At 38.7% G+C, this 27,917-nt stretch overlaps 1 protein-coding gene across 2 annotated transcripts; it reads right to left on the reverse strand.

Moving 5' to 3' along the window:
- On the reverse strand, positions 1-27,850 carry LOC116512395 (3-ketodihydrosphingosine reductase-like). Of its 2 annotated transcripts, XM_032222865.1 has the most exons (10): positions 27,606-27,849; positions 17,888-17,977; positions 14,784-14,840; positions 9,776-9,841; positions 9,590-9,685; positions 7,970-8,161; positions 6,632-6,715; positions 3,603-3,686; positions 2,675-2,776; positions 1-1,576 (listed from the first exon to the last, which is right to left on the reverse strand). In XM_032222865.1, the coding sequence occupies exons 1-10, from the start codon at positions 27,735-27,737 to the stop codon at positions 1,466-1,468; spliced, it is 1,014 nt and encodes a 337-aa protein (XP_032078756.1). In that variant the 5' UTR covers positions 27,738-27,849; the 3' UTR covers positions 1-1,465. The 2 variants fall into 2 exon arrangements, with proteins under 2 accessions (XP_032078756.1, XP_032078757.1); XM_032222866.1 differs by lacking the exon at positions 9,776-9,841 and having other exon boundaries at positions 27,606-27,850.
- Positions 27,851-27,917: the final 67 nt, after the last annotated feature.

Below are 27,917 nucleotides of genomic sequence, written 5' to 3' on the forward strand. Positions count from 1 at the left end.
TTTATAATTGTGCCAACACATTACATCTGTTTTATTTATAGTCAAGGCATAAGGCATAAACAGAAAAAAAATACACACAGACATCCCAGGTTCTCAGAGAGTCATGGGTCCTTCATTTTTCCCGAAGATTTGTTACAGTTAAAATATTCTTCATTGCTGCCACACAGGGAAACTTCGGAACATATTAATAAAATTCTGCCATTCAGGTTTAGTGCTTAATAAAACAGAACATAATACTTCACAAAACTATGCACTCAAGAGCAGAAATTACCAGATTTTACTAGACCAGGTCCTAAGAACTAATTGGAGGAAATCTACCAATTCTTGACTGATGTATTAAAGCCAACGGGACTGTCCTATGAAAGGTTAGTTCTCCTATTTGATATAGTCTTCTTCATATAACTAACCACAATTTAAATTGTACAAAAATAGCTTTGTTTATTTAAAGTGTCAGTACGGGCGGACAACTCCAACTGCATGACAAAATAAGGATTAGATTTGAGGTAGTTCATCTGTGTTCTACATCAGTGGTCTCCAACCTTGGCAACTTTAAGACCTGTGGACTTCAACTCCCAGAGTTCCTCAGCCAGCAAAGCTTTGACCTCCCCCACCCTCTTCTATCTCCCCTCTTCCCTTTAAATTAATTCCAAAGGGTTAAGCCAGCATCAAAATATCCACGATGCATTGTTAAACTGGGTTACTCCCCTCCGTGCATCCCTCCATCCTTTCCCAGGCTTTTTTTTTGCGATTGCTTGGCCCTGTCGCACAAAAAACTAACAAATTGGGTTAGTTATCCAAGGGGGGAAGAAAGGATGTGGGTTTGCCTGATCCTAGATTTGTGGGAAAACCAGAGATCCTGGAAAATCCCCATTTTCCTCAGCAAAGCTGGCTGAGGAACTCTGGGAGTTGAAATCCACAAGTCTTAAAGTTGCCAAGGTTGGAGACCACTGTTCTACATCACGGAAACGTGATAATTGTATCTTAGTTTTGGTCAGGCAACCATACATTCTCCAAGGCTTGGAGGGGACAGGAAAGGAGGGTGAGGGGCAACAGCAAGGACAATGGCAATCATCTGTGAGAATTGTAATCCTTAACAATTGAAAAAATGCCAAGTTGTTTATCCAGTTCTGGATAAAATTTACCATTGAACAAATACTTCAACACTGCTAAAACAATGTATTTGTGCAGAATTAACAGTAAAAAGGGCACTCTGAAGCTTTGCTCTTTCATAAATTCATTCCCAAGGCAAGATCTATTATTTCAAATAACAGAAAATAAAAAAAAAGGAGCAGTCTTGTTCATTAGCCCATTTTCTGGAATTGTTCATTGTTTCCTTCTTTCACCACTGAGGATTACCATCACTTCAGAATATATATCTCTATGAGAATATATATCTCTATGGTCCTATTTAACAACAAATCGTCCACCTTTCTAATCAGGATTCAGTTCAAAGCATGGTTCTACTTCAGTCTGTCTTTTCAGATTTCTCTTTTTCTATCATGCAACGGCGAACAATGCTGTCAAAACCTGCTGTAAAATACAGGCTGACCAAGCGGAAAACACCCAGGAACATCACCTGTCAGAGAAAGAATCACATTCAACGTTAAGTTTTTTTTGTTTAAATGCAAAAATCACATATTGCATTACATGCAAAGGAAATAATATAGTTCGACATATTTTGCCCAATAGGCATTTCGCAATTCTAATGGATTAAATCAGGTGTAGAGAAATGAAAGTCTAAGAACTTAATCTAAGTCCCAATTTCCTTGGTGAGTCGGAAGAAATTATATCAAGCAATACCTATATCTCCGTGCATGAGACTTTCAGTTATTAACTTTGTTCTCTTGTACAGGTAAAAAATACTTGGCTAACCTACGTGGCTACATCTACATGTTTGTTCAGGCTAGGCCTCCTCCGGGTGCCGTGGACCGGACAATGCCGGCTGGCAACCACTCAGGGGAGAGCCTTTTCTGTAGCTGCTCCGGCTCTGTGGAACGATCTACCCGCAGAGATCCGGACCCTCCCCACTCTCGCGGCCTTCCAAAAAGCCACTGAAACCTGGCTGTTTCGGTAGGCCTGGGGCTGTTGATCTATAAATCAGGTCCAACCCCCAGCTAAGCCGAATGTATGTTGTGTTTTTTAAACTGTTTTCGTTTTCTTTCCCCTATCTGTTATTTTTATTTTATCTCGTATTTGTAAGCCGCGCGGAGTCCTCCAGGATTGGGCGGCATATAAGGTCATTAAATTACGAATTAAATTACGAATTACGAATTGTTCATGCAAGAGGGCACTGGGATGGATGGAACAATTCTCAAGTGGAGAGGAAAGATTTTAGCCTACCAGACAAAATATTCTACTTTCCTGAATTAAGGGATGGTGTTATTGCTAAAAGGAAAAAAAATAGAAAATAGCCTCCAGTACAGATGAGTACATATTTTATAAATGTGAATTTAATTCCATCAAAAAATAAATGGAGTGCCTTATCTTTCACTGTAAGCTCTGAATTACTACTTCCAAAAAAGTAAGATTCAAATTAGACGTTTCATGGAACTTTATGAAAAGATCAACCCTAATCGTATAAATACTGGATTTGCCCCCATCATTAACTCCGGCCATTACAAAGCACCACAATAATTCCAAAAACGATGCCTCTTCTCTTGTTTTTGTTTCTTACCGACTCTAGGAGTTCAGCAATGGAAGAAACTGGGGCCATTCCATTAGTCAATATTGTCAGCATGTGACCATTAGCACCAACGGAACTAGTAAATTTTCCTTGCTGTCATAAAACCAAACAAAACACCAATAATTATCAAAACAATTCCTCCATCGTGTGAAGAACTTTGGGGGAAAGAACAAATCATTCATATATATATATATATATATATATATGTATGTATGTATGTATGTATGTATGTATGTATGTATGTATATATATACATATATACATACATACATACATATATACATACATACACACACACACACACACACACACATATATACACACACACATATACACACACACATATATATATATGGTTTAGATTTATTAGATTTATATGCCGCCCTTCTCCCAAGGACACAGGGCGGCGTACAACATTAAAAGAAACACATAATACAAAAGTTAAAAAAAATTAAATAGAATATCCCAAACCCAATTAAAATTGACAATGACATTTTTTTTTTTAAAAAAAAAATCGAATTAAAATTAACAGTGATCAATAATTTATTTTGTTTTTTTCAGGTCAGGCTGGCTTGCTGGAAAAGCCAACTTTTTACACACACACACACACACACACACACACACACACACAGTACTGCCCCAATTTCATTACCCATTTTATATTTTTATATATCCATTTTAGCTTTTGGTACCCTTTGGAACAGAGAGGTTTTTAAAAAATTTTTTAACAATGTAAGATACTACATTTCTGATGCTACTCAATACTGTAGTATTAAATCTTCAATTTTTATACTTGGAGAGAAAAGTTACTATGCATGGAATCAATTTTTTGAAAAGTATAATTGTTTTGGTTCCCCCCCAACTAATAATAATCCACCCATGTTTGCTTGTCATGCATAAAAGGTAATATTTTACTTACAACAGCATCCTTAACAATAATTTTGGCAACGTGGTCAGGTTGGCAGATTGAGGTTGCTTCTGAAATAAGCTTGGTTTCTAACAGCTTAAATAGAAATACAAAGATCATATATATATATATATATATAAAAGATAAATGTATTGACAAATTAGCCACAAAAAACACCCATCTGAAACCTTTCTGTTAAATAAAACAGATGCACCAAGGGTGATCCAACATATATGTATCTCTAAATCCTAAAATATATTATTCGTTTTTTGTAGTTACTGAGAGCAAAACTAAAAATAATGAAGTGTTTTATTGTGCCCACTGACCATTTTTATAATCATATATCTGCACCCAGGGATAATTCCTTTTTTCTGACTCGGCAAGCTTTTTTAATTTCCTTTAAAAGAAAAAGAACTTTCATGTTTTACAGCAATTTTATTAAACCTTACATTTAAAAACATAAACTAAAAGATACAAATTTATTTTAAAAAAATAAAACAAAAGTAAAAAATAGACATTGCAGAAAAAGAAAATAGAAAAAACAGTGGATGTGTACAAGTATGTATGCAACTTTATTTTGCAAGTGCAAAAGTTAATCTAGGTCAGTGTGTTTTATCATTTGTATATCTCTATTGATTGTTACATTTCATTTGTAAATCCAACACAACATCTTTTTGCATATCGTTCTTGGGATCTGACATTTTAAAATCCACATTCGAATCTCAATTTTGCACAGTAAAACCTGCTCTCTTCCCTAGCCTTTTAAAGTTCCCTTTTTATGGTGGAAGACATTTTAAAAGTTCCGAGCACACCGTCCCCTAATATCTTTGAATTCTTCCAAAGTTATGAGTATTTTGCTTTATTCCGTTTCTGGATCTCTTCTTTTGTAATTATAATTTTTAGATTCCCTTTAGACGCCAACCCTCAAAGCCTCTTTTATCATATCTTTTTTTTTTTTAAATCCACAGCATTTTCCCACAGGGAATATTTTTTACCCTTAATTTCAAAATCTTATTTCAAATCCATCTGGATCCCTAATATGTTTGTACTGTAATTTTCCAAATTCTAATCACCACTTCGCTATTTATTCCAAAATATTTTTTCTCACTCCTTAAAACTTCTATTTAAAATTTCTTTTGCTAAGGACTGATGGAAAGGTATCCGGTGCTTTAAAACCTGCCAATCCCAATAGTTGAAAAGCAGTTAACAAGCAATTTCTGAAAGTGATTAGTATGTGGGTAAACCAAGTATCCTTTCCCAGGCACCAAATGTGATTTGGGGAAAAATATGGGTACTCCAGTGGTGGGGGATTCAAATAATTTACTAACCGGTTCTCTGTCCTAATGACCAGGTGGGTAGGCGGGGCTTAGTGGTCATGTGACCGTGTGGGCGTGGCCAACTCAACATTACTCAGGTCGATGGGCGCTTCGCCTTAGCTGTTACAATGTCATAAGGGTTAACCGGAGAGGCAGTTTCTGTAAGCAGGGCAATAAAGATTAAGCTAGAAACAATACCAGAATAGTTTCCTTCCTGCCTTCCTTACAGGATTAGCCCTGTAAAGCGGAAAAAAAGCAAAAGGAGATTTCTTCCAACAACCGATTCTCTGAACCTCTTAGAAAGTTAAGAACCGGTTCTCCCGAATAGGTGCAAACTGGCTGAATCCCACCACTGGGGTACTCCATCTCCAAGAGCTCTAAATCCTATTGAGCAGGGGTCCCCAACAGTGGTGGGTTTCACAAAATTCTGGAGCCTCTTCTGTAGGTGTGGCCTGCTTTCCGGGTCCACTGGTGGAACCTCTTCTAACCGGTTCGGTAGATTTGACGAACCGGTTCTACCGAATAGGTGCAAACTGGTAGGAACCCACCTCTGGTCCCCAACCCCTGGACCGGCATTAGTCACCAGCATGCCAGAAACTGGACCGGGCAAACAAGCGAAACCCTATCCGTGGGATGCAGGCAGCATGTGAAACCATGCCTCCTCTGGTTCATAGAAAAGCCTCTCTCCACGGAATCGGTCCCTGGTGCCCAAAAGGTTGGGGGGGGGGAGCGCATTGCTCTAGAGACCGTTGTCTTTTAATCTCTACACGAGAAGCAAAATTGTATGGAACATCTGTGAGCGATTGCAAGTTCTTGACCAGAGGAATTACGGGGTAGTCCTCGACTTACAGAGTCTGGCCTCTACGGTCATTAGTCATGAAAATTGTAAAACTTTTGTGCAGCAGTCATTAGCAAAATACCTATGGTTGTTAAGCAAACCCATTGTTCACTATGGGGCATTTTTACTGAAAATGAAAGCAAACAGCACTTTTTGGCAAAAACGTCGCAAATTGCAGTTGGAGGACTGGAGGATGCTGCAAATGGTCATAAATGTGGGGTTGGTTTCAAATGCCCAAAATGCGGTAATGGAATTGCAGAAATGGGGGTGGGGTGGGGGGAGAGATCCACTGTAACATTTAATGTTCACTAAGTGAGTGGCAATAAGTCAAGGACTACCTATATAAAAAGACTCGCCAGTTCTTCATTCCACTATGATCCATTTCTTTCCTAAAAGTCCCATGCAGTGAAGTTTCAAAGTTCAGCAGAACTCAAGTTGTCCTCTCCCTTTCAATGAAAAGCACTTTGCATGAACTTTCCTTATGCCCAACAGAATACTCCCTTCTCCTTTAATTAAAGTTGATTGTAGCTTCCTTTGTAATGGTAAACACAACTTATCTGTAATACACCCGCCTCGATTTTCTTCTCACAGATCCTATCGCACATATTTCAAAAGTTATGTAGGTTAGGATCTCTGCCAAACAGAAAACTGAATAACCCAGAGATGAGGCGGAGAATGAGAGAGACACATGCTGTCAAGATGTACGTGGATCTTATCAATGCTTTAAGGCAGTGTTTCTCAACCTTGGCAACTTGAAGATGTCTGGACTTCAACTCCCAGAATTTCCCAGCCAGCGAACGCAAATGCTGGCTGGGGAATTCTGGGAGTTGAAGTCCGGACATCTTCAAGTTGCCAAGGTTGAGAAACACTGATCTAGAAGAAGTTACCTTGTTCTGACTTTCCTCTGCATAGCCAGGGGTGTCTGTATCCGGAGGATAGGCAATGGTCAAACCTATATTATATGGCTTCACCTATTGAGAAAAATACTCAGTTTATGTTATAGTAATCTGAGAGCTCCATGCTTACTAATCTTAATAAAAAGAGATGATGAGATGCAAGAAAAGGCATATATTTGCCTTATAGTTGCCAGCCTACATTGTATACAATTATTTCATATTTTATTCTAAAAGATATTTGTTGCTACAAATCAGTAGTGCAATTAGGATATTACTGGGGCTATAAAACATATAAATCCCAGTAAAACCTGGGATGTTTACTGCAAGTTACAAAATAACACGGAGTTGAATGTGAACTATAATTTCAACTTTCTATGTTCTGCCTGTGTTTTTTTAAGATGTTAAAAATTGTATTCTTTTATCATAAGAAATGATGCTGGCTTATAAGCATACAATTATTCATCTATATTTTACAAAAAGAAAAAAAAATCCTACTTTTGAACCTGGTCATAATGTTGGCATGACTATTTAAATACATTTATAGAACAGGGCAAGTTTATTTTCATGCCACTAACAGAGACTACTTTTGAAAAGTATCAATATTCTGTTGCCAGACTGAGATAATTAGCGTTGCCACTATGCCATGCACAGAATGGAAGAGACATAATTTAGCAATATTGTGTTAAATTATGTAATAATTCAGAAATATTTCATAAATGGAGAGTTCTAGTCTACAGTATAAATTACTCTAAGCAACCTTCTCCATCTAAGAATACTATTTTGCTTCCATGCTCAGTCTTTACTAATTACTTGGTCCTTATCCCTAATTTCTGAGGGATAGAAAATGGTAAATCCTATAAGAATTAAGTTTTCCTGGTTGAAGGGTTGATGGCCTTCAAAGCAGAATCATCTTTTCTACTTTGTGCTCACCATAAATAATTCAAGTATGGTAAAATTTCAAAATCTGTTTTGGTTTCAGCCACAAACATTTCAAAAAAACAACTGTAGAAAAAGTTTTTGCATTAAATGGTATACGAGCTGTGATGGGGCAGTGATTAGAATGCATTATTGCAGGCTAACTCACTGCTCACTGCCAGGAGTTCGATTCTGACCAGCTCAAAGTTGACTCAGCCTTTCATCTTTCCAAGGCCGATAAAACGAGGACCCGGATTGTTGGGGGCAAAATACTGACTCTGTAAAAGTCAGAGAGGGGCTTAGACAGGGCTGTAAAGCACTAGGAAGTGGTATATAAGTCTAAGGTGCTATTGCTATAACAGGTGATGACTATTTACTTTGAAAATAATAAATACTGGTGAAAGATAATCATACCTCCATATTTAAAGATTCAGCTAATCCTCTAAGAGCGTATTTTGTTGCAGAATAAGCCGAATAGCCATAAAGACCAATTTGTCCAGCCTGAGATGAGACAAACACAATCCTCCCCATTCTTCTCTCCTTCATTTTACCAACGACTGCACGAGTTGGGTAAACACTACCTAGATAGTTGATAGCCATTAATTGCTGTAGATAAAACATACATTAGTGTCAGCTGCTTTCAAAATAAAATTGGCACAGGTTGCACTGATGTGTAGGAAGATTAAAACAGGTATGGTGCTGGCTTATAATGTCACACTTAGGTTTCAGCAGTCTTAATCTGAATTACTTAATGGCATAATCCTATGCAAAACCTATAATGAAACCACAACAAAATATTGTTCCGTGCAATGCACTGACTTTACAATCTTGTAAAAACAACCCAAGGCGTTTATTGCACTCAGTTCTATCGCCACTCTGATACCCAATGTGGTTTATGTTCTTGGGTTTTCTCCCAAGAAAGAAGAAGCTTTCGAGAAAGCATTTGAAAGTGTAGTTCTGGAAACCCACTATCAAGTTTCTCATGTTTATCAGTACAGTTACAAGCAACCTAACTTCATTCCCAACAATAGGTCTTCACTACTAATTGAAGAAATGAGAAACGACTATAAAACTATACAGTATCTACAAGACCTCGTCTTTTAAAAACGACGCTGTTATATTTTCTCTTAATTAATATACCACACATCCACAAAACACTTTAAACGATTAAATTGGTTTCGTATTGCAACAATTTACACATAAAAGCATCCAATAATATTCATAAGGTTACAATGTAAGTAGGAAAGACTCAACCTTATTGAACATAAGTAGTAACAATAGAACAAATCACAGGTATACTTTCTATCAGGCAGGTCCAATTTTTTGGCCTGCCTGGGTTACATTGAGTGAAGAGGAATCGTCTTGGTCCAGACATAACATATACAATATAATTCAGGGGTCCCCCAACCCCGGGCCGGGGCCCATAACTGGGCCTTGAGTCTTATGGAATCAGGGTGTGGAAATGGTGGGCAACTGAGCACATGTGCACATCCCCACCCGTACAAGCAGCGGGCGACCACATGTGCATGTGGGAACCTGCATCAGCAGTGGGCAACCGTGTGTGCATTCCCACACATGTGAACCATGGGTGACCACATGCGCATCCCCACTCACGCAAGCAACCGTGCGCGCACCCACTACTCGTACAAATGGACCTGCGTGAGCATGGGACCATCCTCTCTCTTTCTCCTGTCAGTCTGAAAAGCCAAAAAGCTTGGAGTACTCTGATATAGTTAATGTATATAAATGCACATCATCATGTTAAGTTTATAATTATGTGGAGCTCATTATTAACTAATAATCCAAGGCCAGGTGCTATCCATAGGTCACAGTTGGAGATACCTACTTTAAAGAAAGATTTAACATTTAATATTTCATTTCATATAATTTAGGGACAGATGCATTTATATAAGTTGTCTTTAAGGTCCTTGAGAAGTTTTAATTTTTGGTAACCTCGCTTCCATATAAGATATAAATAATCAATATAATAAAACAGAAAAGGATTTTTTAAAGACTTAAGCTAGGACCACTTACCTCAAACCTACAGGTATCAATTTCTTCAAATTTTCCAGTTATTGATGTTCCAGCACAATTAACAAGCATGTCAACAGGACCCAATCTTTCTTGAGCCTAAAAGACATCGGTGTCACAAATTATATGCTACTATTTGAACAGAATATCTCTATCGTAATATGAAAATAAAAGCCACAGTTCTCTTACTTGTTTAAGCAACTTCTCCACATTTGCATAATCTTTGGAAACATCAAGAGAAATAGAATGCACAACCTATATGAGAAAAAAAAAATAAGAATTATATGACCCCCCCCCAATTCAACTGATTTGTAATGTTGAATGTTGTTTTCATAATTTACAACCATTTTAAATTTACCATTTTATTCGTTTCGAATTATTTCTACTTTCCCAAATGCCATATTATGTAAGAAGCTATAGAATTATTATCTGCATAAAAAAACTTGTAAAATACATATTTACCCCTAGGTTACCAAATTTAAAATATGACTTGAACAGTATTTGTTTATTTTATTAAATTTTTTACCTCGCTCTTATTATTTAACAGAGTAAGAGTTGGAAGTGACCTTGGAGGTCTTCTAGTTCAACCCACTGCTCAGGCAGGAAACCTTATACCATTGTGGACAAATGCACAGGTAGGTGCATAGGTGGTACTTGGCTCAAGAATAGTAACTGAGAAAGGGATCTTGGAGTGCTAGTGAATATCACTTACTTATGAGCCAGCAGTGTGCTGCAGCTACCAAAAAAAACCCACACAGTCTTTGTCTGCCTTAATAGAGGGAATCAAGATCACATAAAGTGTTAATACCACTTTATAATGCCTTGGGAAGGCCACACTTGGAATACTGCATCCAGTTTTGGTCACCATGATGTAAAAAAAAGATGTTGAAAGAGTACAGAGAAGAGCAACGAAAATGTTTAGGGGGCTGGAGTCTAAAACATATAAAGAACAGTTGCAGGAATTGGGTATGTCAGTTTAATGAAAAGAAAGACGTGGGGTGACATGATAGTAGTGTTCCAACATCTAAGGGGTCGCTACAAAGGAGAGGGGATCAACCTATTCTCCAAAGCAGTGATCACCAACTGGTGGTCCATGGACCACGAGAAAATTTTGGAGGTCCACAGAAAAATTATTTGAATTTTTTATAGTGCACTAAATCAGGGGTCCTCAAACTACAGTCCCTGGGCCGGATACGTGCAATGAATGCTTGTGTTGCTGCAGAGAGTCTCCCCCTTCGGGGTCTTTTTGTATGTGTTGGAAGGGGGGCAGAAATTCTGACCTGAGGGGTCTGCTTCAGCCTCCTGGTGGTGGGCTTTGGGTGAAGGCTGGAAGGAAGTGCTGCTGGTGGCAAAGAGCTAACAACACTGGGACTGCCTCATGGCCTGGAACTGGCTGACCATCTTAGCCCGCTGAGTCTCCGGGCACTGGTACCTGGCCTTGCACTCCCCCAAATCTTCCCTCTGCTTGGAAAGCCTATGCTCGTAGTCCTCAGTGAGGTGCTTCTGCTAAGACTCCTTTTCAGTGAGATTGCCAGGCCTGCAGCCTTTTGGGATCTTTGGCCTGCCACACTAATATTTTTTTCTACTATGCTGTTTCATTAGTGGGGAATTGGGAGGGGGGGAATGGTAAGGAGTAGAACATATTGTTGTCAAAATAAAATTCATTTCTAGAAACCAAGGTCGTCTTTTGTTCTCGACAGCTCTGAGCCTGACCGGAACTGGATGGGTGGAAGCTGCCAGTGTGGCAGTGGAAGATTGGACCATGAGATGGACTTGTGGGTGTGGGGACAAGATCATGAACTTTCAACTGGGTGGGAAAACTTGGGAAGCTTCCAGATTCGGGTTTTCATAGATATGCCAACATGTCTCTCTTAATAAATTGGAACTTTGAGCAATACTTTGCCTTGGACTCTGATTTAATTTCGGATGATATTTGGAACACTGACACGGATCCAATTTGAACTGAGCCAGCTATTTTGCCAAGTCTTTCTCATGGTGGCTGCTTAGCTCCAACAACAAGGAGCCGAGGTGGTGCAGTGGTTAAATGCAGCACTGCAGGCTATTTCAGCTGACTGCAGTTCTGCAGCTCGGCTGTTCAAATCTCACCGGCTCAGGGTTGACTCAGCCTTCCATCCTTCCGAGGTGGGTAAATTGAGGACCCGGATTGTTGTTGGGGGCAATATGCTGACTCTGTAAACTGCTTAGAGAGGGCTGAAAGCGCTATGAAGCGGTATATAAGTCTAACTGCTATTGCTAACTGTTTCCTGTTGGGGTGCCTCTTGCACCTCAAAAATAATACCCCCCCTCCCCAAAATAAGGCCAAGAGCTTATTTCAGGGGTAAAAAGAAAAAAGACCCGATATTATTTTCAGGGAAACACGATAGGCAAGTACCTCAACCATTACTATACACCAAACTGGCTTTCAAACAAACATGCTTTCAAGAAAATTAGTTGTGGATAGCAAATAAAATGTTTTCCCGATGTGTCACTGGTGAGTCAGAAACACTTACATTCATGCCTTGAGCATTACTAAACTTAAGTTGGCATCATCCTGAGTCCACCCCTCCTTATTTGAAAAATGTCTTAAGTGTGGTTGCAAATACAGATTTTGGCTAGTCATTAAGGCATTAGGTGAATGTCTAAGCTTTATTTTATCAGGACAAAGATTTCCTGCAGGATGCAACTATTGTGTCAATGAAAAATAGCAGTTACGACCCGCCTCCTGGAAGCAGCTGCTAGGAAAACAACTAGAAAGGTATTATTATGTAGGTGAGTATTTATGGGCTTATTAATGTATGGCTGACCATTGTGGGAATTTTGATTAGATAGGGATGGGCTAGCTCATCCCTTGTTCTTTATACAGCTAAATAACACATTTAATGCCAAAGTCATTGTAAACCATTCAATACATTCTAAAAGCAAGCACCTCAGCAAAACGTTTGCATTAATAGACAGCTATGAGTACTCAAATGTATAATACACAGTTTTCCAAAAGATTCTAATTAGAGAAAATTCTTGTTTTTAAAAAGATACCGGGAGAGACAACTGTACTGTAACCTAACAATCTCCCCCCCCCTTAAAAAAAACAACCTGAACTATGTTACATCTCTATGAGCCACGGTGGCGCAGTGGTTAGAGTGCAGTACTGCAGACTACCTCAGCTGACTGCTAGCTGCAGTTCAGCGGTTCTAATCTCACCGGCTCAAAGTTGACTCAGCTTTCCATCCTTCCGAGGTGGGTAAAATGAGGACCCAGATTGTTGGGGGCAATATGCTGACTGTGTAAAACCCCTTAGAGAGGGCTGTAAAATCACTGTGAAGCGGTATATAAATCTAAGTACTATTGCTATCTCAAATAAAACCCTGCTTTGCATGTCGAGTTAATAGATAAACAGACAGCATTTTTAGATACACGATCAGAAGTCATTCCACATGTATTTATTCATAGGGGAGACTCAGAAATAAAAATACTATTTGCAAATATTTTTACAACTGGGTAGATGTAGGAGAAGAGTAGACAGAGCTCAGGGATGGATTTAAACGTCATCTATTTACAGTCCTTGTGTTGCCAAGTCCAGGCTCAGCCTGAATTCCATCTAGCACCAATTTAGTTCGTTAAGACTCTTGGGACTAGCTTGAGTAATAAGTCTTACTGAACTACAACTTAATCTATAGTCCTGATCTTTTGCTTTTGATATTAAATGGGACCGTGACCCGACAAATGCGCACATGATAAAAGCGCGCCGACAAAACCGCAACGTCATAAACGAGCCCACAACGCGCCGACAAAACCGCGCCCACAAAAGGGTGATTTAAGTTAAGGTAAGGGTTAGGTTCAGGGTTAGGGTTATTAGATAGTTATTACTTGTTTGTTGAAGGCGCGTTGTTATTGGCGCGCTTCTGCACGCATTCGTCGGCGCGATTTCAACCTCGTGGTTTTCTTGCCGCGGTTTCATCGGCGCACTTTTGTCGAGCGCACATTTGTCAGTGAACCAAATGGGACATTTGACTGTATTACATATTCTTATTATTTAGGGCTCACTCATTTTATGGCCCGCAGGCTACATCCAGCCCTTTGGTTGCCCCTGTCTGGCCTGCAGTGGCAAGTGGCAGATGGAGTGGTGGGGAGGCAGTGGTAGCAGAGTGCTGGCAGCAGGGGAGGGGGGGGCGGGCGAGTGGCAGCAGGAATATCTTTCCCAATTACACATGTGGCCCCTTTGGAAAATTAATTGCCTGCCTGATCTATAATATAGAAGAGGTAAACTACAAGTAGAAGAAATAAAGAGTGTAGCCTTCCTGAGGTCACAGAAGTTTACCTACCATCAACTGCAGCTTGACCAACAATCAAACATTGTAATTCAGTGAAATAACGAATAACGAATGAATGAATGAATGAAACAGTGAATAATGAAAAATAGTAATTCAGTCACGGGTTCCCTGTTTCCCTTGAATTAATGTGCATTCATATAGTCATCATCCACTATATGCTACTGTAGATTACTCTGCTGTACTTGTTGATTCTGCTTACAAGGAATGTAGGAATTGATTAATAAACACCTCTCCGATTTCAACACATTTATTTAGTGGACATAAGGTAGTAAGCTACGAAGATCTCTAAGGTTTTCAGCCACTTACACTACTGACTTGAGGTACTTATTATGGGTTATTCATTCCAAAGATAGAACATAGGTTAGTCCAGTGTTTCTCAACCTTGGCAACTTGAAGATGTCTGGACTTCAACTCCCAGAATTCCCCAGCCAGCGAATGCTGGGAGTTGAAGTCCAGACATCTTCAAGTTGCCAAGGTTGAGAAACACTGGGTTAGTCTATTTCTTCTATCATGAATAAGATAATTATTCTGGGAACTCCCTATGCCTTAAAGACATTGACTGAAGGATGCAAATCCCATTAGTTTCAGAAAATATACAGCTGGGAACTTTTACATGTCTCCCTCAAAATAAGTCTGTATTTCTACCTTCTGGGTGCTATATAATTTAGGATTTCCTTTTCTTTAACAAACAAGCTTCAGATTATCTATGAAATTATTTGCCAAATGCTTTAGTTTTACGACTAGAAACTATTACATCACATTTCGTCTGCAACATCTGATAGGATAGAAACACTTCATTTACTCTAAGTGTGTAGTGGAGGAGGAGGAGGAGGAGAGGAGTATTGTTAAAAGTGAAAGCAGAAACTTACCTGCTTATCATTAACTGAAAATGTCTCAATTTCTTTCTTGGCCTCCAAAAGACGCTTCTGGAATTGAATAAGCACATCTTAGACTTGCAACTAAAGTATTATGTTGAAGTATAGCATTATTTAAATTTATATATTTTAAATTATTTTTAAAATTACCACCTAGCATATAACCCATCTGTATAAATAATGCATTGCAAGTTCTATAACATGCAAGTAACTTTTTCAGCCAATTAGGGCTAAATCAACCATTTAACTCCATTTTCAGAAGTTTGACTTGAATTAGGTCTATATTCATGTACAATACAAGCCCTTCAATGTATATTCAGAAGTTTCATTGTGTTCCATGGAACTTATTAAGATGTAAAAGTTTACAGTAGGGCAACCTTTCTTCTTGAGATCTCTACTTCCCAAGAAGCAAACAATCATTATCATAAGGCGTCCACATGACATATGTCATTCCAAATGGCAACAGAAAAGTAACAGAAATGCAGGAAATGGTAATTGGCCCTTTAATTAAGAGTCATTATATTATAACTCAACCACATGTTCACGTTAAGAAGCATCTTCAGGATGGGGCAATGGACTTTTCAGAAGTCATGGTATGCTCTCAGCACCTCTTCAACTCAAAGGTTTTCCTGGGCTAGAGGCTACCTTCTGAGTCCAGAAAGAGATGCAGCTTCTTTAAGCAATGCCAAATAGTGAGATGTACTGCACATCAGTGGTGGGATTCAAACTTTTTTTTACTACGGGTTCTGTGGGCGTGGCTTGGTGGGTGTGGCAGAGGAAGCATACTGCAAAATCTCCATTTCCTCCCAATCAGCTGGGACTCGGGAGGCGGAGAATAGATGGGGGAGGAGCCAGTCGGAGGCGTTATTTACCAGTTTTCCGAACTACTCACAATTCCCGCTACCGGTTCTCCAGAACTGGTCAGAACCTGCTGAATACCACCTCTGTTGCACATCCCTACTTTATTAGTCTGTAAACAGCACAATGTCACCAACACATATTGGAATTCTAGCCAATATAATTCTAGCCAATTATATGACTTTAAAAAAGTAATATAATATTGTAGCATCAGATACACACCAGTGCAAACAAAATCATTTTTGTATTTTATTTTAACATTTTTAACTTGAAAATTAATATTTCATGTTCAGCTCTTAAACGGTTATATTTATTTGTGCTTTTGTATTGTCGCTTGTGCCATTATTAATGTTTTTAATTAAAGTTCATGTCTGCTTCTTTGATTCAATCATAAAAAGCTGGAGGTTACAAATTCCAAAATTAGAATTAAAAAGGTTTTTAATATATAATGCACAGTAAATAGCTGCATAGCACCAAACAATAATGTTTTCAAACCCACAAAACAACATAAATAGATATGGAGCATCCATAATTGTTTCTTTAGTGAAAGAGAACACAACTTCTGTCCAAAATCGTGGAGCTTGATGTGGGAGCACTAAACATCTGAGACAGAGGTGGGTTCCTACCAATTCGCACCTATTTGGTAGAACCGGTTCGTCAAATCTACCGAACTGGTTAGAAGAGGTTCCACCAGTGGACCCGGAAAGCAGGCCACACCTACAGAAGAGGTTCCAAATTTTTTTGAAACCCACCACTGGTCCTTGGATATGATTATTCTGCACTATCATGCTCCTATTTATAAAACTCAGGGCCTCTGTGAAAGGTAAGGATGACTACCGCGTTTGTGGTGCAATCAGAACATTGCGTGTGTTGAAGTTGTTTTAACACAAACCAAAGATGCCTTTTAAAAAACAAGTTTACATCATATTCTTATGCATGCCAGTGCTGTGTGTGAGGTCATTTAAGGTGGTTCTGACAAGTGTCGTCGGCATCTTCATATCCGGTCACATGGGCGGCAAGCCACTCCCATCTGGTCACATGGGCGGCAAGCCACTCCAACAAAGGGAGGCCACACCCACAGAGTAGGTTCGAACAATTTTTGAAACCCACCACTGATCTGAGAGCTCCAGCTTCTTCCTACACTTTTATTTCTGGCTGCTAATGAAAAGTAACAATGCCTCTAGTGACAATTGCAGCAAGATCAGCTGATATGAGTCCTAGGCAGCTTTTGTGGAAGAGCTAGCCAAAAGGGAGCATTGCCCTGACAACTTCACCTGAGCTTGCTTCTGAGGCCTATTTCTGCGAATGTATTAGCTGCCTTGATGTTGACTGTTATGAGGATATGACAACTACATAAAACTGTTTTGGAAATAGCATTTAGAAAGAAAGAGTTTAACCACTGTCCAGAACCATTACAAAAATCAGATTCGCCGCTAAGTTCTTCTATTCTTTGATTTAAATTAGTTTTTAGATTTTATAGGCAGTCCGTTGTTTTTAACAATAAAAGTTTCTCACCAGCTAGAAACACTTTCTCTTTCCACATCGTTCCGTGTCAGTCTTGACAGACTGGAATTTTTATTACCAGCAGAAGACTTTTCCTTGCTTCTCTCGAAGATTTTGCGATATCCCCGAGATCAGCAAGATGTAATCTTCCTGTTCACCATCTCTTCGGGATGATTTAGGTCCGTTGGGAACCCCCAGCAATAAAAGTGTCGACTGCGGTCTCAGAGCTTTGAGATCGCACATCGTCTCGTCACGGCTTTGGCCGTGTTGAAAGGGGAGATACTATCTACGGCCTTGGAACTGGTCGCAATGTTTCTTGATGACTAAACTATACAGAGACTAGATCAGGAATGTCAAATTATATCTGACCCGCATAGCCGCCCTGGAAACAGCAAAAGAAAGGCCCGCGAAACAGCAAAGTGCCTCTGCCAGCAAAAATGGAGCTCAGGAGGTCCACATAATGTCACTTCATGTTTTGCAGCACCTTGAATGTGAAATTCTGTTTAGTATAGAAATGCTTCTACAGCAGTAACCATTTCACCCATAAGCCTTGTAGGGTTACAGTGAAAAATTGCAGTAGGGACTTGCTGAATTCCACCAATAAAGACTTGCCCATTTCCATATGCAAAATAGAAGTTTGACAGTAGACATATAGCCCATATAGTCACTGTTGTTTAATAACCCGTAATTAGGTTACACCACGACCATTACTAAGTAAACAAACTTAAAAAATGTACCTCGTTTCTTGCAATCAGTGTTACGAAAGCACCCTGCTTGAAGCATTCAATAGCAATGCTTTTCCCAATGCCACTGGAACCACCAGTTACCTTTAAGTAAAGAAGATATTGATTAAAGTCATGAAGTTGGTAATCTCTCATTGTACAGTTCTTGGAAATAAGAACTCCAAGTAGGAGCCCCACACTTGCATGCACCAGCATTTTCCTTTCATATACAATGGGTCATTCCTGGTCCATGGCTAATACTATGAAGATGGTAAACAATAATATAAATGCTTTCAGGTTGCCTACGTGGATAATCAAGTTCATTTTAAACTTAACTATTTAATACATTTGTGCACTCCAATCTACTACTTATCTACATCCTAATCTACTATTCTGTTTATAAGTCATGATACGATATAATTGGGGTATATTTGCACATAATTGCGTTGAGGCATTTCTCTGTAACTGTACTATTAAAGAAAAATTACAGATAGCTAGGCAGACTGACATAAAGTTATCTGGCCACAAATTAGGAATCTAAATAAAAATTCACAAAATAAACAAGTGCAAGGAATAATAAAGGGAAAATTATAAAGTATGACTTTCAACCTTCTCTTCAACACATAATAACAAACCTATGATCTTCTCTCCCTCTTAACTCTCCCAGAAAGCCCTTCAATCCCTTAGTGATAAGACCTTGATTTACAACCACAATTGAGCCCAAAATTTCTGTTGCGAAGGGAGACAGTTGTTAAGTGAGTTCTGCCCATTTTATAACCTTTCTTGCCACAGTTAAAGTGAACGACTGCAGTTATTAAGTTAGTAACACAGTTGTTAATTGAATTGGTTTACATAATCCAAGACACTACAAACATCAAGAATATGAACCAGTTTCTAAGCATACAAATTTTGATCACAGAATCATGAGGATGCTGCAACGGTCATAAGTGTGAAAAACAGCCCTCAGTCACTTTTTCAGTGTGCCCTTGTAAATTTGGTCACTAAACAAATGCTTGTAAATCGGAGACTACCTGTATTTCACACGTTTCTATTATAAAATTCATAAAACATCATTTGACATTTTCTTCGTTTAACAAAAAGTCCATTAAAGTTTTTTAGTGTTTAAAAAAACACTTGTTTTCTCCCTGATATGTGGACCTGGTCAATCTCTCAGTAGGTCCAGCATGGCGTCTTCCAATGATACCGTCCCTTCTCCATCAGGGCTCCATTCACCATCGCAACCTGTCCTGGCTCTGCCTGACCGCATGAAGGCTGAGCGGGCGGTCTTGAGGGCAGCTAACCTTTGTGAGAATGTAATTCAGGCTATTCAGGCTTCTCGCCACCCAGCCACTAACAGAATCTACGAATCAACGTGGCAGACTTTCATTACTTGGTACCTTGCTCGAGATGCCAACCCCCTGGAAGCTTCATTTTGAATCTCCTGTACCTAATGAATTGATTTAGAAATTTGAGATTTAGGATTGTTCTCCAGCCCCCTGAAGACTTCGGCATGATAAAGAGACGCGAGTAAAACCCCAGGACAGGTTGAATGGCCCGAATGTGGAGTAGATGATGGGTGGCCTGCTGTACGAGGAGCGTCTTGTGAGGATCCCTGGAGATTGTAGGTGTCTTTGTAGCTCTTCTGGGTTTTGTGATAGGAGAACATTATATGCAAAACTTAAGTGATTTAAATATTTCTATTTAAATATTTAAAATGGATTTTTATTCCATCTTTTGCCCAGCCTAGTTTGCGAAGTACTTCTTCAAGGCAGGCTGAGAAAAGGATAGGTGATATTAGTAGGAAGAAATGATGGTGGACATCAAACATAGATGTTGTACATTTATTACCAAATGATGAATATTGGTTTTGGGGAATATGATGAGCATTCAGTACCAAATCTAAATAATCCCTTAGGCTCCTTGATGTTCTAAGCTTAAAGAAAGTTTGAAGAGATAACTATGAAAACAGTTCTGAAAATCTGCCTCCATGTCAGAAGATGTTTCCTATAAAACTCTACGTATATTTGGGCCTGTAAAAGAGAAGGATAAAGAGAGGGAAAAAAAACCAAAGCTGGTAGAAGAAAGTTATTATATTTGTTTAAATTTTTGCCTTTATCTTTTTTAAAAACACACTACGTTCCAAAGGAAAAAAATAAATGTAATTCATGAATGTCACAATTTCTCTCAGAATAAAATGCTAAAGTAATAGATTTCAGGATAAAACTTCCTGAAACTTACTCCTAATATTGTAAAATGATTTTAGAAGTAAATCAGTATTCTTTGATTGTTCTAAAGGGATAGGAAACAGTGGTTTTTAAATGTACTCAGTCAACAATAGTTGAAGCTGAAATATCTTTTAAATTCATATGTTAACACTTTATCAATCAAAATATGGGTTCTTAAGATAGTATTTTTGGTTCAAGATAGGTTCAAGTCTATTAATATAATAGCTTACTAACTATAAATAAATATTCTAAAAGTAGGAAACAACTGGATGTTTTTCTTCCTATGGCATGCCTATCTTCCTGCTGACATGCATCCTCTCTCTGAGACTGTTTTTGAATATATACTGTATGCTTGAAAACAATATTATATTCTCAAACCAATTAAAAATACCTATACAGACTAACCGCACCCCCTACTTTGTAAGCAATATTGCACTATTTTAAAATGGCGTCTATTTAAATGTTATATGCATGGTTATCGTAAGTTAATTTTTTAAAATTCTAATGTCATTATGTGCCTTTAATAATCCATTTTCAAGTATTATTACTTTGAACTGCTGCCGCTGATTAATTTTGCTATTGCCAAGAATGGAAAGAGGCTGTAAAGGCTACATTTTTCCCCCATTAAAATCTTAACCACTAGAGTTTTCTGAAACCCTGCAATCTGTCTTAATTTATTTGTTGATGAGCATTTACAATTTTACGTCACTTCTATATTAAAGTTTTGAAACAGATGCTGAGGTCAGCATTCCAAGTAATGTAGCCATAGAAAGGAGAACTGTGAGGCAGGCAAGTTCCTCAAAAAACAGTTTATTGGAAACATCCTATTGGCACAACTAGTGAAAGCCGACTCTAAAATTCCTGCAGCTTTCATCTAATTAAAAAGTAAAAGTTTCCCCTTTTAGCAATAGCAATAGCAGTTGGACTTATATACCGCTTCATAGGGCTTTCAGCCCTCTCTAAGCGGTTTACAGAGTCGGCATATTGCCCCCAACAACAATCTGGGTCCTCATTTTACCCACCTCGGAAGGATGGAAGGCTGAGTCAACCCTGAGCCGGTGAGATTTGAACAGCCGAACTGCAGTCAGCTGAAGTAGCTTGCAGTGCTGCACTCTAACCACTGCGCCACCTCGGCTCTCTATTTTTGTGAATGCCCCAACACTGGAAGGCTTTAAGATGATGTTGGATAGCCATTTGTCTGGAAGGTGTAGGGTTTCCTGCCTAGGGCAGGGGGTTGGACTAGAAGACCTCTAAGGTCCCTTCCAACTTTGCTATTGTATTGTATTGTATATGTGGTTGTAAAAATTATTCTGCTACACTGGTATTTTATTAAATAATATATTAATACACCATTTGGTTCAGAATACTTTTTTCCTTGTTTTCCTCCTCTAAAATTTAGGTGCGTCTTATAGTCCGGTACGTCTTATACTCTGAAAAATATGGTAAATTGGAAAAGGTTGCATTTTTGTACTTGTCAACTATGATGCAAAAAATGACTAGTTTTCTGAAAATAGTTTTTAAATTAAAATTAAGATAAAATAAACAAGGTGACAACTTTAAAAAAAAACAATGGCACGTGTATTAAAACTAAAGGGAAAAAAACCACAGTTATAACATGGCAAAAAAGCATCTTTCTATAATGCCACAGAAATATAAACTCTCAATATCAAACTATCAAGTTAGGCAACCGGTTGTAAGTTGAGAATTACCTGTATGCTAGGAAACGCTAAACTCTCTGTGATAAGGAGAGAACATTACATAGGTTGCCTGGAGCTCCATAATAAAGACTGAGATATAAAAATGATAATAAGCAAAAATATCTGGGATTCCTTGGTACTCTCTTTGATTACTTGTTTTCTTGCAGACATTTCATTATCCAAAGTAGGTAACAATGCTGGTCTAATAAAACTTCTGTTGGGTATCAATCCATTATGCAATAATAATAGAATAACAGAATTCTATTAAGCAATAAACAGAAGAGGAAAACTGGAATCCCATACAACAATAGATATATCCAGGAATCTGTACAAAATATGTACAGTTACCAAATTAAGAGAATTATCCTGTACCATACACCCTTTCCTGCCTACAGTCATTTCCCAAATTATCTTTTAAACAATCCAGTTCCAAGAAAGATCAATTTTGATCCTGGCTACAGAAACCTGCCCCAAAGGAATGTTCAGAGTTCAATGTTTTCTTTTTTCCAAGAATTGTTGTAAGGCAAACAGGCAGACATTCCTTGCCATTTTGCTATCTATAGAAAGAAATAATATCCCAAAGATTTAACAGATTTTGTTTGTTTGTTTGTTAAAATTATATGCTGCCCATCTCATTGAACTCTGGACGGCTTCAAACAGATTTAGTCACATACAATGAATGCAAATTAAGTCAAACCTGACAGCAAAACAATGACCACACATGCTTGATTCATAAAAACAACAACCAATTACACAACCAATTACACAAAGAAACAAATGAATACCACATCGCATAGTCTGGGTGCGTATTAACACAATAGTTTGGGAGATCAGATATTGTGCAAGTTGTCCTCGGCTTACAATTGTTCATTTAGCGACTGTTCTGAGTTACAACAGCACTGAAAAAAAATGACCTATGCCGCTTCTCACATTTATGACCATTTACTGTGACCCACAGTCAGGTGTTCAAAATTCAGGCGCTTGTAAGGTTGTAGAGCTCCAGAATGATGTGACCTACATTTGCGACTTTCTCAGCCAGGTTCTGACAAGCAAAATCAATGGGGGGAAGCCAGATTCGCTTAATGACCACGTTATTCATTTAAGGACTAGAATGATTCATAACGGTGGCAAAAAAGTTAGTAAAAGAGGACATGACTTACTTAATAACTGTCTTCCTTAACAATGGTAACTTTGGGCTCAACTGTGGTCATAAGTGGAGGACTATCTCTATGTCAGAATGAAATCCCCGTGAAAAAAAATTCTATAAACATTTTGTAATCATATCTAAGATTAATATATCTTAGATATATAATAATATAATGTTTAAAGAACTTCATACTCAGACCAACTCTTAATGCCAATCTGATTTCATGGTATTCTCAGTATTTATATCATTTTATCATCTGACAATTTATGCTGTCAGCTAATTCTTGATCATACTGTACATCATTGTCACTGGTAATCACTAAGTTTTTTTTCCTAAAGTTTGAAACAATTCTTTGATTTTTTACATTGACCATAATATTTTATATGCCTCCTTGATTTTGTTCAGCCCTTTGAAACTAAACAAGGAAATTGTGAATAGCATTGCTTTAAATCTTCTGCAGGGTTTGACTGCTGCAACTGAGTTCAATTTCCCTAAATAATTTCAGTTTATGCTGCTCCTACTTGGTCGAGTCTGGATTGGGACAATGGGGGGAAAGAGCAGTTATTTGAGATCCCAGCCAATTACTACTGGAAGGCCTCACTCAGTAGCTTGTCCGAGTCAGACAAGATGCGGCATCTGCATTCAGAGGAGATTGTGGCCATCTTATTCCAAACATAAAAACTGATAGACTGTTCTCAAGTTCTTTTGATGTGAGGTTGAGTTCTACATTACTGTATGCTTTCTCCTGCAAACTATATCCATTAGATGAGTGCAAAAGTATGTGTACATGTAATTTCTGCACTACACGCTTATTAATATACTGATGAAGTTGCAGGTTATAAGTTGGAGATGCAAATTAGTTTTTTAATTAAAAAGCACAGCAAAACCAAATGAACAAGACTCCAAGTTTCAGTATAAAACATGCTTGGTTTTCATGAGAACTTGACTTCAGTGAATATATTATATAAAAGTCTAGTAACCAAACTGAACTGCAACCTGAGGGTTTTCTCTTCTTTCTGCTCTTTGACTTTGTTTATCAAATAAACAAAGAAATTAAGTACCAAGTAAGCCAAACTACAACCTGGAGAATATTATTGAAGGAAACAGAGGCAAAGACTACATTCTATCATCTAATCTCCTATGGTGAGAATAAGACTTGGCACATCCACAGCTCAAATGGCATTATCGTTTAATAGTAAAGTTCTTAATAACGCAAGGAATGGGATTTGCATTGTGCTCACACATGCCCTATATTACCCTACTTGTTTTAAGTATATATACATTTTTAACAAAATGCCCAAAATCTGGTGAATTTTGACTAACTTGAAATGTTATTTTTCTTTTGAGAAACATCTGTTTTTGCATAACATTATGCAATTTGAGAATTTGAATATGAGTTATTACCGCATGTGTTCATTCCTTGCCTTATTTAAAAAAACTAACTTCTTTTGAGCAAATGGAATTTGGCGGTTGTTTGCTGTAAACTATCTGTTGTTTTAAGATAATCCTTATGTATACAAAACAAGAAAATCCAGTTTGATTCCGTCACGCCTCCTTAGAGAAATACTGGAGTGGGTGCCACCTTTAAGACTGTGTATGCCCATGTGGAATATAAAGTGATTTCAGATATTTACTATAAAAATATAGTAAAAGAATCTCTATTAATTGCGGCAAACCAATACAATAAGTATAAAGAACAGAATGTGAGAACAGAAATAAAATTATTGCAACGGGGGTCTTTTGCAAGGATTTACCTCATTTATACCCATTGCTGCAGCTTCTGACTTTTTTTTACCTATGTCTGAAAAACCAAAATTTTGCAGGCACTTTGAAAACTTTTTCTCACCCTATTAGATGCACCTGCTCTGCTGTATATACTACGTTCATGTAAATAAAAGGCCTACACGTGCTGTTAAAATGTGAATAATACGGTTTTGCGCAGGTCCTTATTATCATGCATCCTTAGTATTCAATTTTCTCAAGTCTAGACATTTCACTTCTGTGATCTTTGCTTCCTCCAATCCAGACTTACATAAACATATCCAGGAAAGTGAGAAAAGCCCTTTATATACGAAGAACTGCCTACATTACCACAAGTATTTTGTTTTGTGTTGTTCAGATGCATACTGTAACCCGGGAGAGTCTCCTTGATGGTGGCAGGGAAAAATTCAATAAATGAATAAATTAGTGTGTGGGAGGCAGATTCATGCCGAGGTCTGAATGCAAGTATTATTCCTCCTCACTTATATTAGGCTTTCAATTCATTTCAGCCTCTCAGAGAATTCTTGTATATGAAGTAGATTCTTCAACATAGTACCCTCTACCCTCCAGCATGTGCATCCACTTCTTTATGAAGCCAATTGTAGGGTAATATTGTTTATAAGATCCCCCGAGGCCTTATTCAATAATAATAAAAAAGAAATAATGAAGAGGAAAATGGTAATTGTCTACTCAGGTCTGCAACATAAATTCACCCCAAGAATCAGGTTTGGCCTGAGGGGCAATTCACTTTCCTACATGCCAGTCCACAATCCTAAACTCTTAGGATGGTAAAACGGTCAAAAAGTGTACATACAGTTTAGACATATATTTTTTTATAGCCAAATTTAAAAGCAAAGTCATCTGAAGTCCCAACACCCACGGGACTAAATAAGGTTGACTTGTTTTAAAGTCTGTGTGACCCTGTATTTAAGATCACCAAGGGACATTCAAAATAAATACCGGACTAAGAAATTTCAATTAGCTTATGAATGAACAAGGAATGTTATAATTTATCTAAATTTAGTTTAATAAAAGGGGAGTTAAAGTACAAGAATATTAATATTTCCTAAACTATTTCATTTTTCTAAGAGAGGGGTGGGTGCTAATTTCCTACATCTGCAACAGGTTGACCATGGTGAGTTAGCCATGGTGAGTTCTCCCATTCTGATACCTGTCAAACAGTAGTTTTACCTGAACTCTAATCATATTGAAGAAGTTTCTCTCTTTGCAAAGTGTTTTAAAGCGTTGCCTGCTAATTTATATGCTTATATGTTTCATCGTTTTGTATTTAATGCAATTATTGCTTTCCTTCCTCTTTTACCACTTTGGGGTAAATTTATTGCTTTTAATATTTGTGACTTTTAATTGTAAATCACCCAGAGATGATCCAAAGGTGCTTTTTCAAGAGGCTTATGTTAGTATATGATTGTTAAATGTTTATACCCTGTATTTTGCTCTGGGAAACTGGGGAGAGGGGGGGGGGGATGGAGGGGAAATATTTGTAAAACTTATTAAAACTCTTCAATTAAAAAAAAAGACCACCAAGGGTTCAACATTAAAATCTATACCGCTAAGAAATGTTTGGTTTAGGATTTGCAACTTGCACTTCCTCCACAAAAAAGCTTCTTTAATAATAATAATTATAATAAAAAGCTCTTGCAATTCTGAGTATTTATTTATGGAAGCGAAACATTACAGGAGATAAAAGTGGGGACAGAGAATCAGCAAACCAACATTAAAATCTATAATGCTAAGAAACGTTTGGTTTAGGATTTAACTTGCATTTCCTCCACAAAAAGCTTCTTTAATAATAATAATTATAAAAAGCTCTTGCAATTCTGAGTATTTACTTAGGGAAGGGAAACCCTGCAGAACATAAAAGCGGGGACTTTTCGAAAGTGGGAAGAGAGAGAATCAGCAAACCGACATTAAATATTAGATCCAATAATATAAATCTAATAAATCTAATAAACCAAAATCTATACCGCTAAGAAATATTGGGTTTAGGATTTGCAACTTGCGTTTCCTCCATAAAAAAGTTTCTTTAACAATAATAATAATAAAAAGCTCTTGTAATTCTGGGTTATTTATTTATGGAAGGGAAACCCTGCAGAACATAAAAGCGGGAAGAATCAGCAAAAGGCGTCCAACTAAAGTTCATTTCCTAATTGGTTCACATTTTTTCCCATTCTCTTTTAAGGATGAATTAAAAGGAAACACCTCTTAGCTTCAGGCTAAAAAAATAACAGGTCCTTCTTCACACCCTTTTATTTAACTCAACCCAAACCATTCCAGGAAATCATTTTTTGGGGGGAAGGCTGCATCCTGAAACCGATGCTTCCCCCCCCCCTAGGATCGCGCGCAAAAACCCGCGCAGGCATCCTAACACGGTTAAGGCAGCCTGGGAAGGGCGGGGGAAGAGAAGCAGGAAGGCTGCATCCTGAAACCGATGCTCACCCCCCCCCATAGGATCGCGGGCAAAAACCCGCGCAGGCATCCTAACACGGTTAAGGCAGCCTGGGAAGGGCGGGGGGGGGGGAGAGAAGTGGGAAGGCTGCATCCTGAAACCGATGCTCACACACACACACCCCCCATAGGATTGCGCGCAAAAACCCGCGCAGGCATCCTGACACGGTTAAGGCAACCTGGGAAGGGCGGGGGAAGAGAAGCGGGAAGGCTGCATCCTGAAACCGATGCTCACCCCCCCCCCATAGGATTGCGCGCAAAAACCCGCGCAGGCATCCTGACACGGTTAAGGCAGCCTGGGAAGGGCGGGGGGAAGAGAAGCGGGAAAAAGGAGCCCGAGGTTTAAAAATACCTGCCCGGCAGGAACGCGAAATGCCACCGTTTTCATCCCCACCACCGGCCTCCCCGGGTCCCCCCCAAAACGCTGCGATCCTCACCACCACGTGAGCCCCGGACAACGACAGCGGCTTGGGATGGCGGAGCGGCGACACTAAGTAGAGCAGCAGCAGCAGCAGGAAGGCCGCGAGCAGAGCAGCCCCGGCGGCCGCCAGCAGGACCGCGCCCGGCATCGCGCCCCGAATATGCCGCGTCCACCGCCGCCGCCGAAAAAGAGCCGCTTCTTTCCCCTCAGCCGCCCGCCGCGCCTCACAAGAGGGCCCCGTTGACCGAATGCCCCGCTTCAGCCAACCACGGCTGCTTTTTCAAGGAAACGAAAGAAAGGGGGGCGGGAAGAAATACGAGAGCCGCTC

Source organism: Thamnophis elegans, chromosome 8 (assembly GCF_009769535.1).
Source record: "Thamnophis elegans isolate rThaEle1 chromosome 8, rThaEle1.pri, whole genome shotgun sequence".
Taxonomy (NCBI): Eukaryota; Metazoa; Chordata; class Lepidosauria; order Squamata; family Colubridae; genus Thamnophis; species Thamnophis elegans.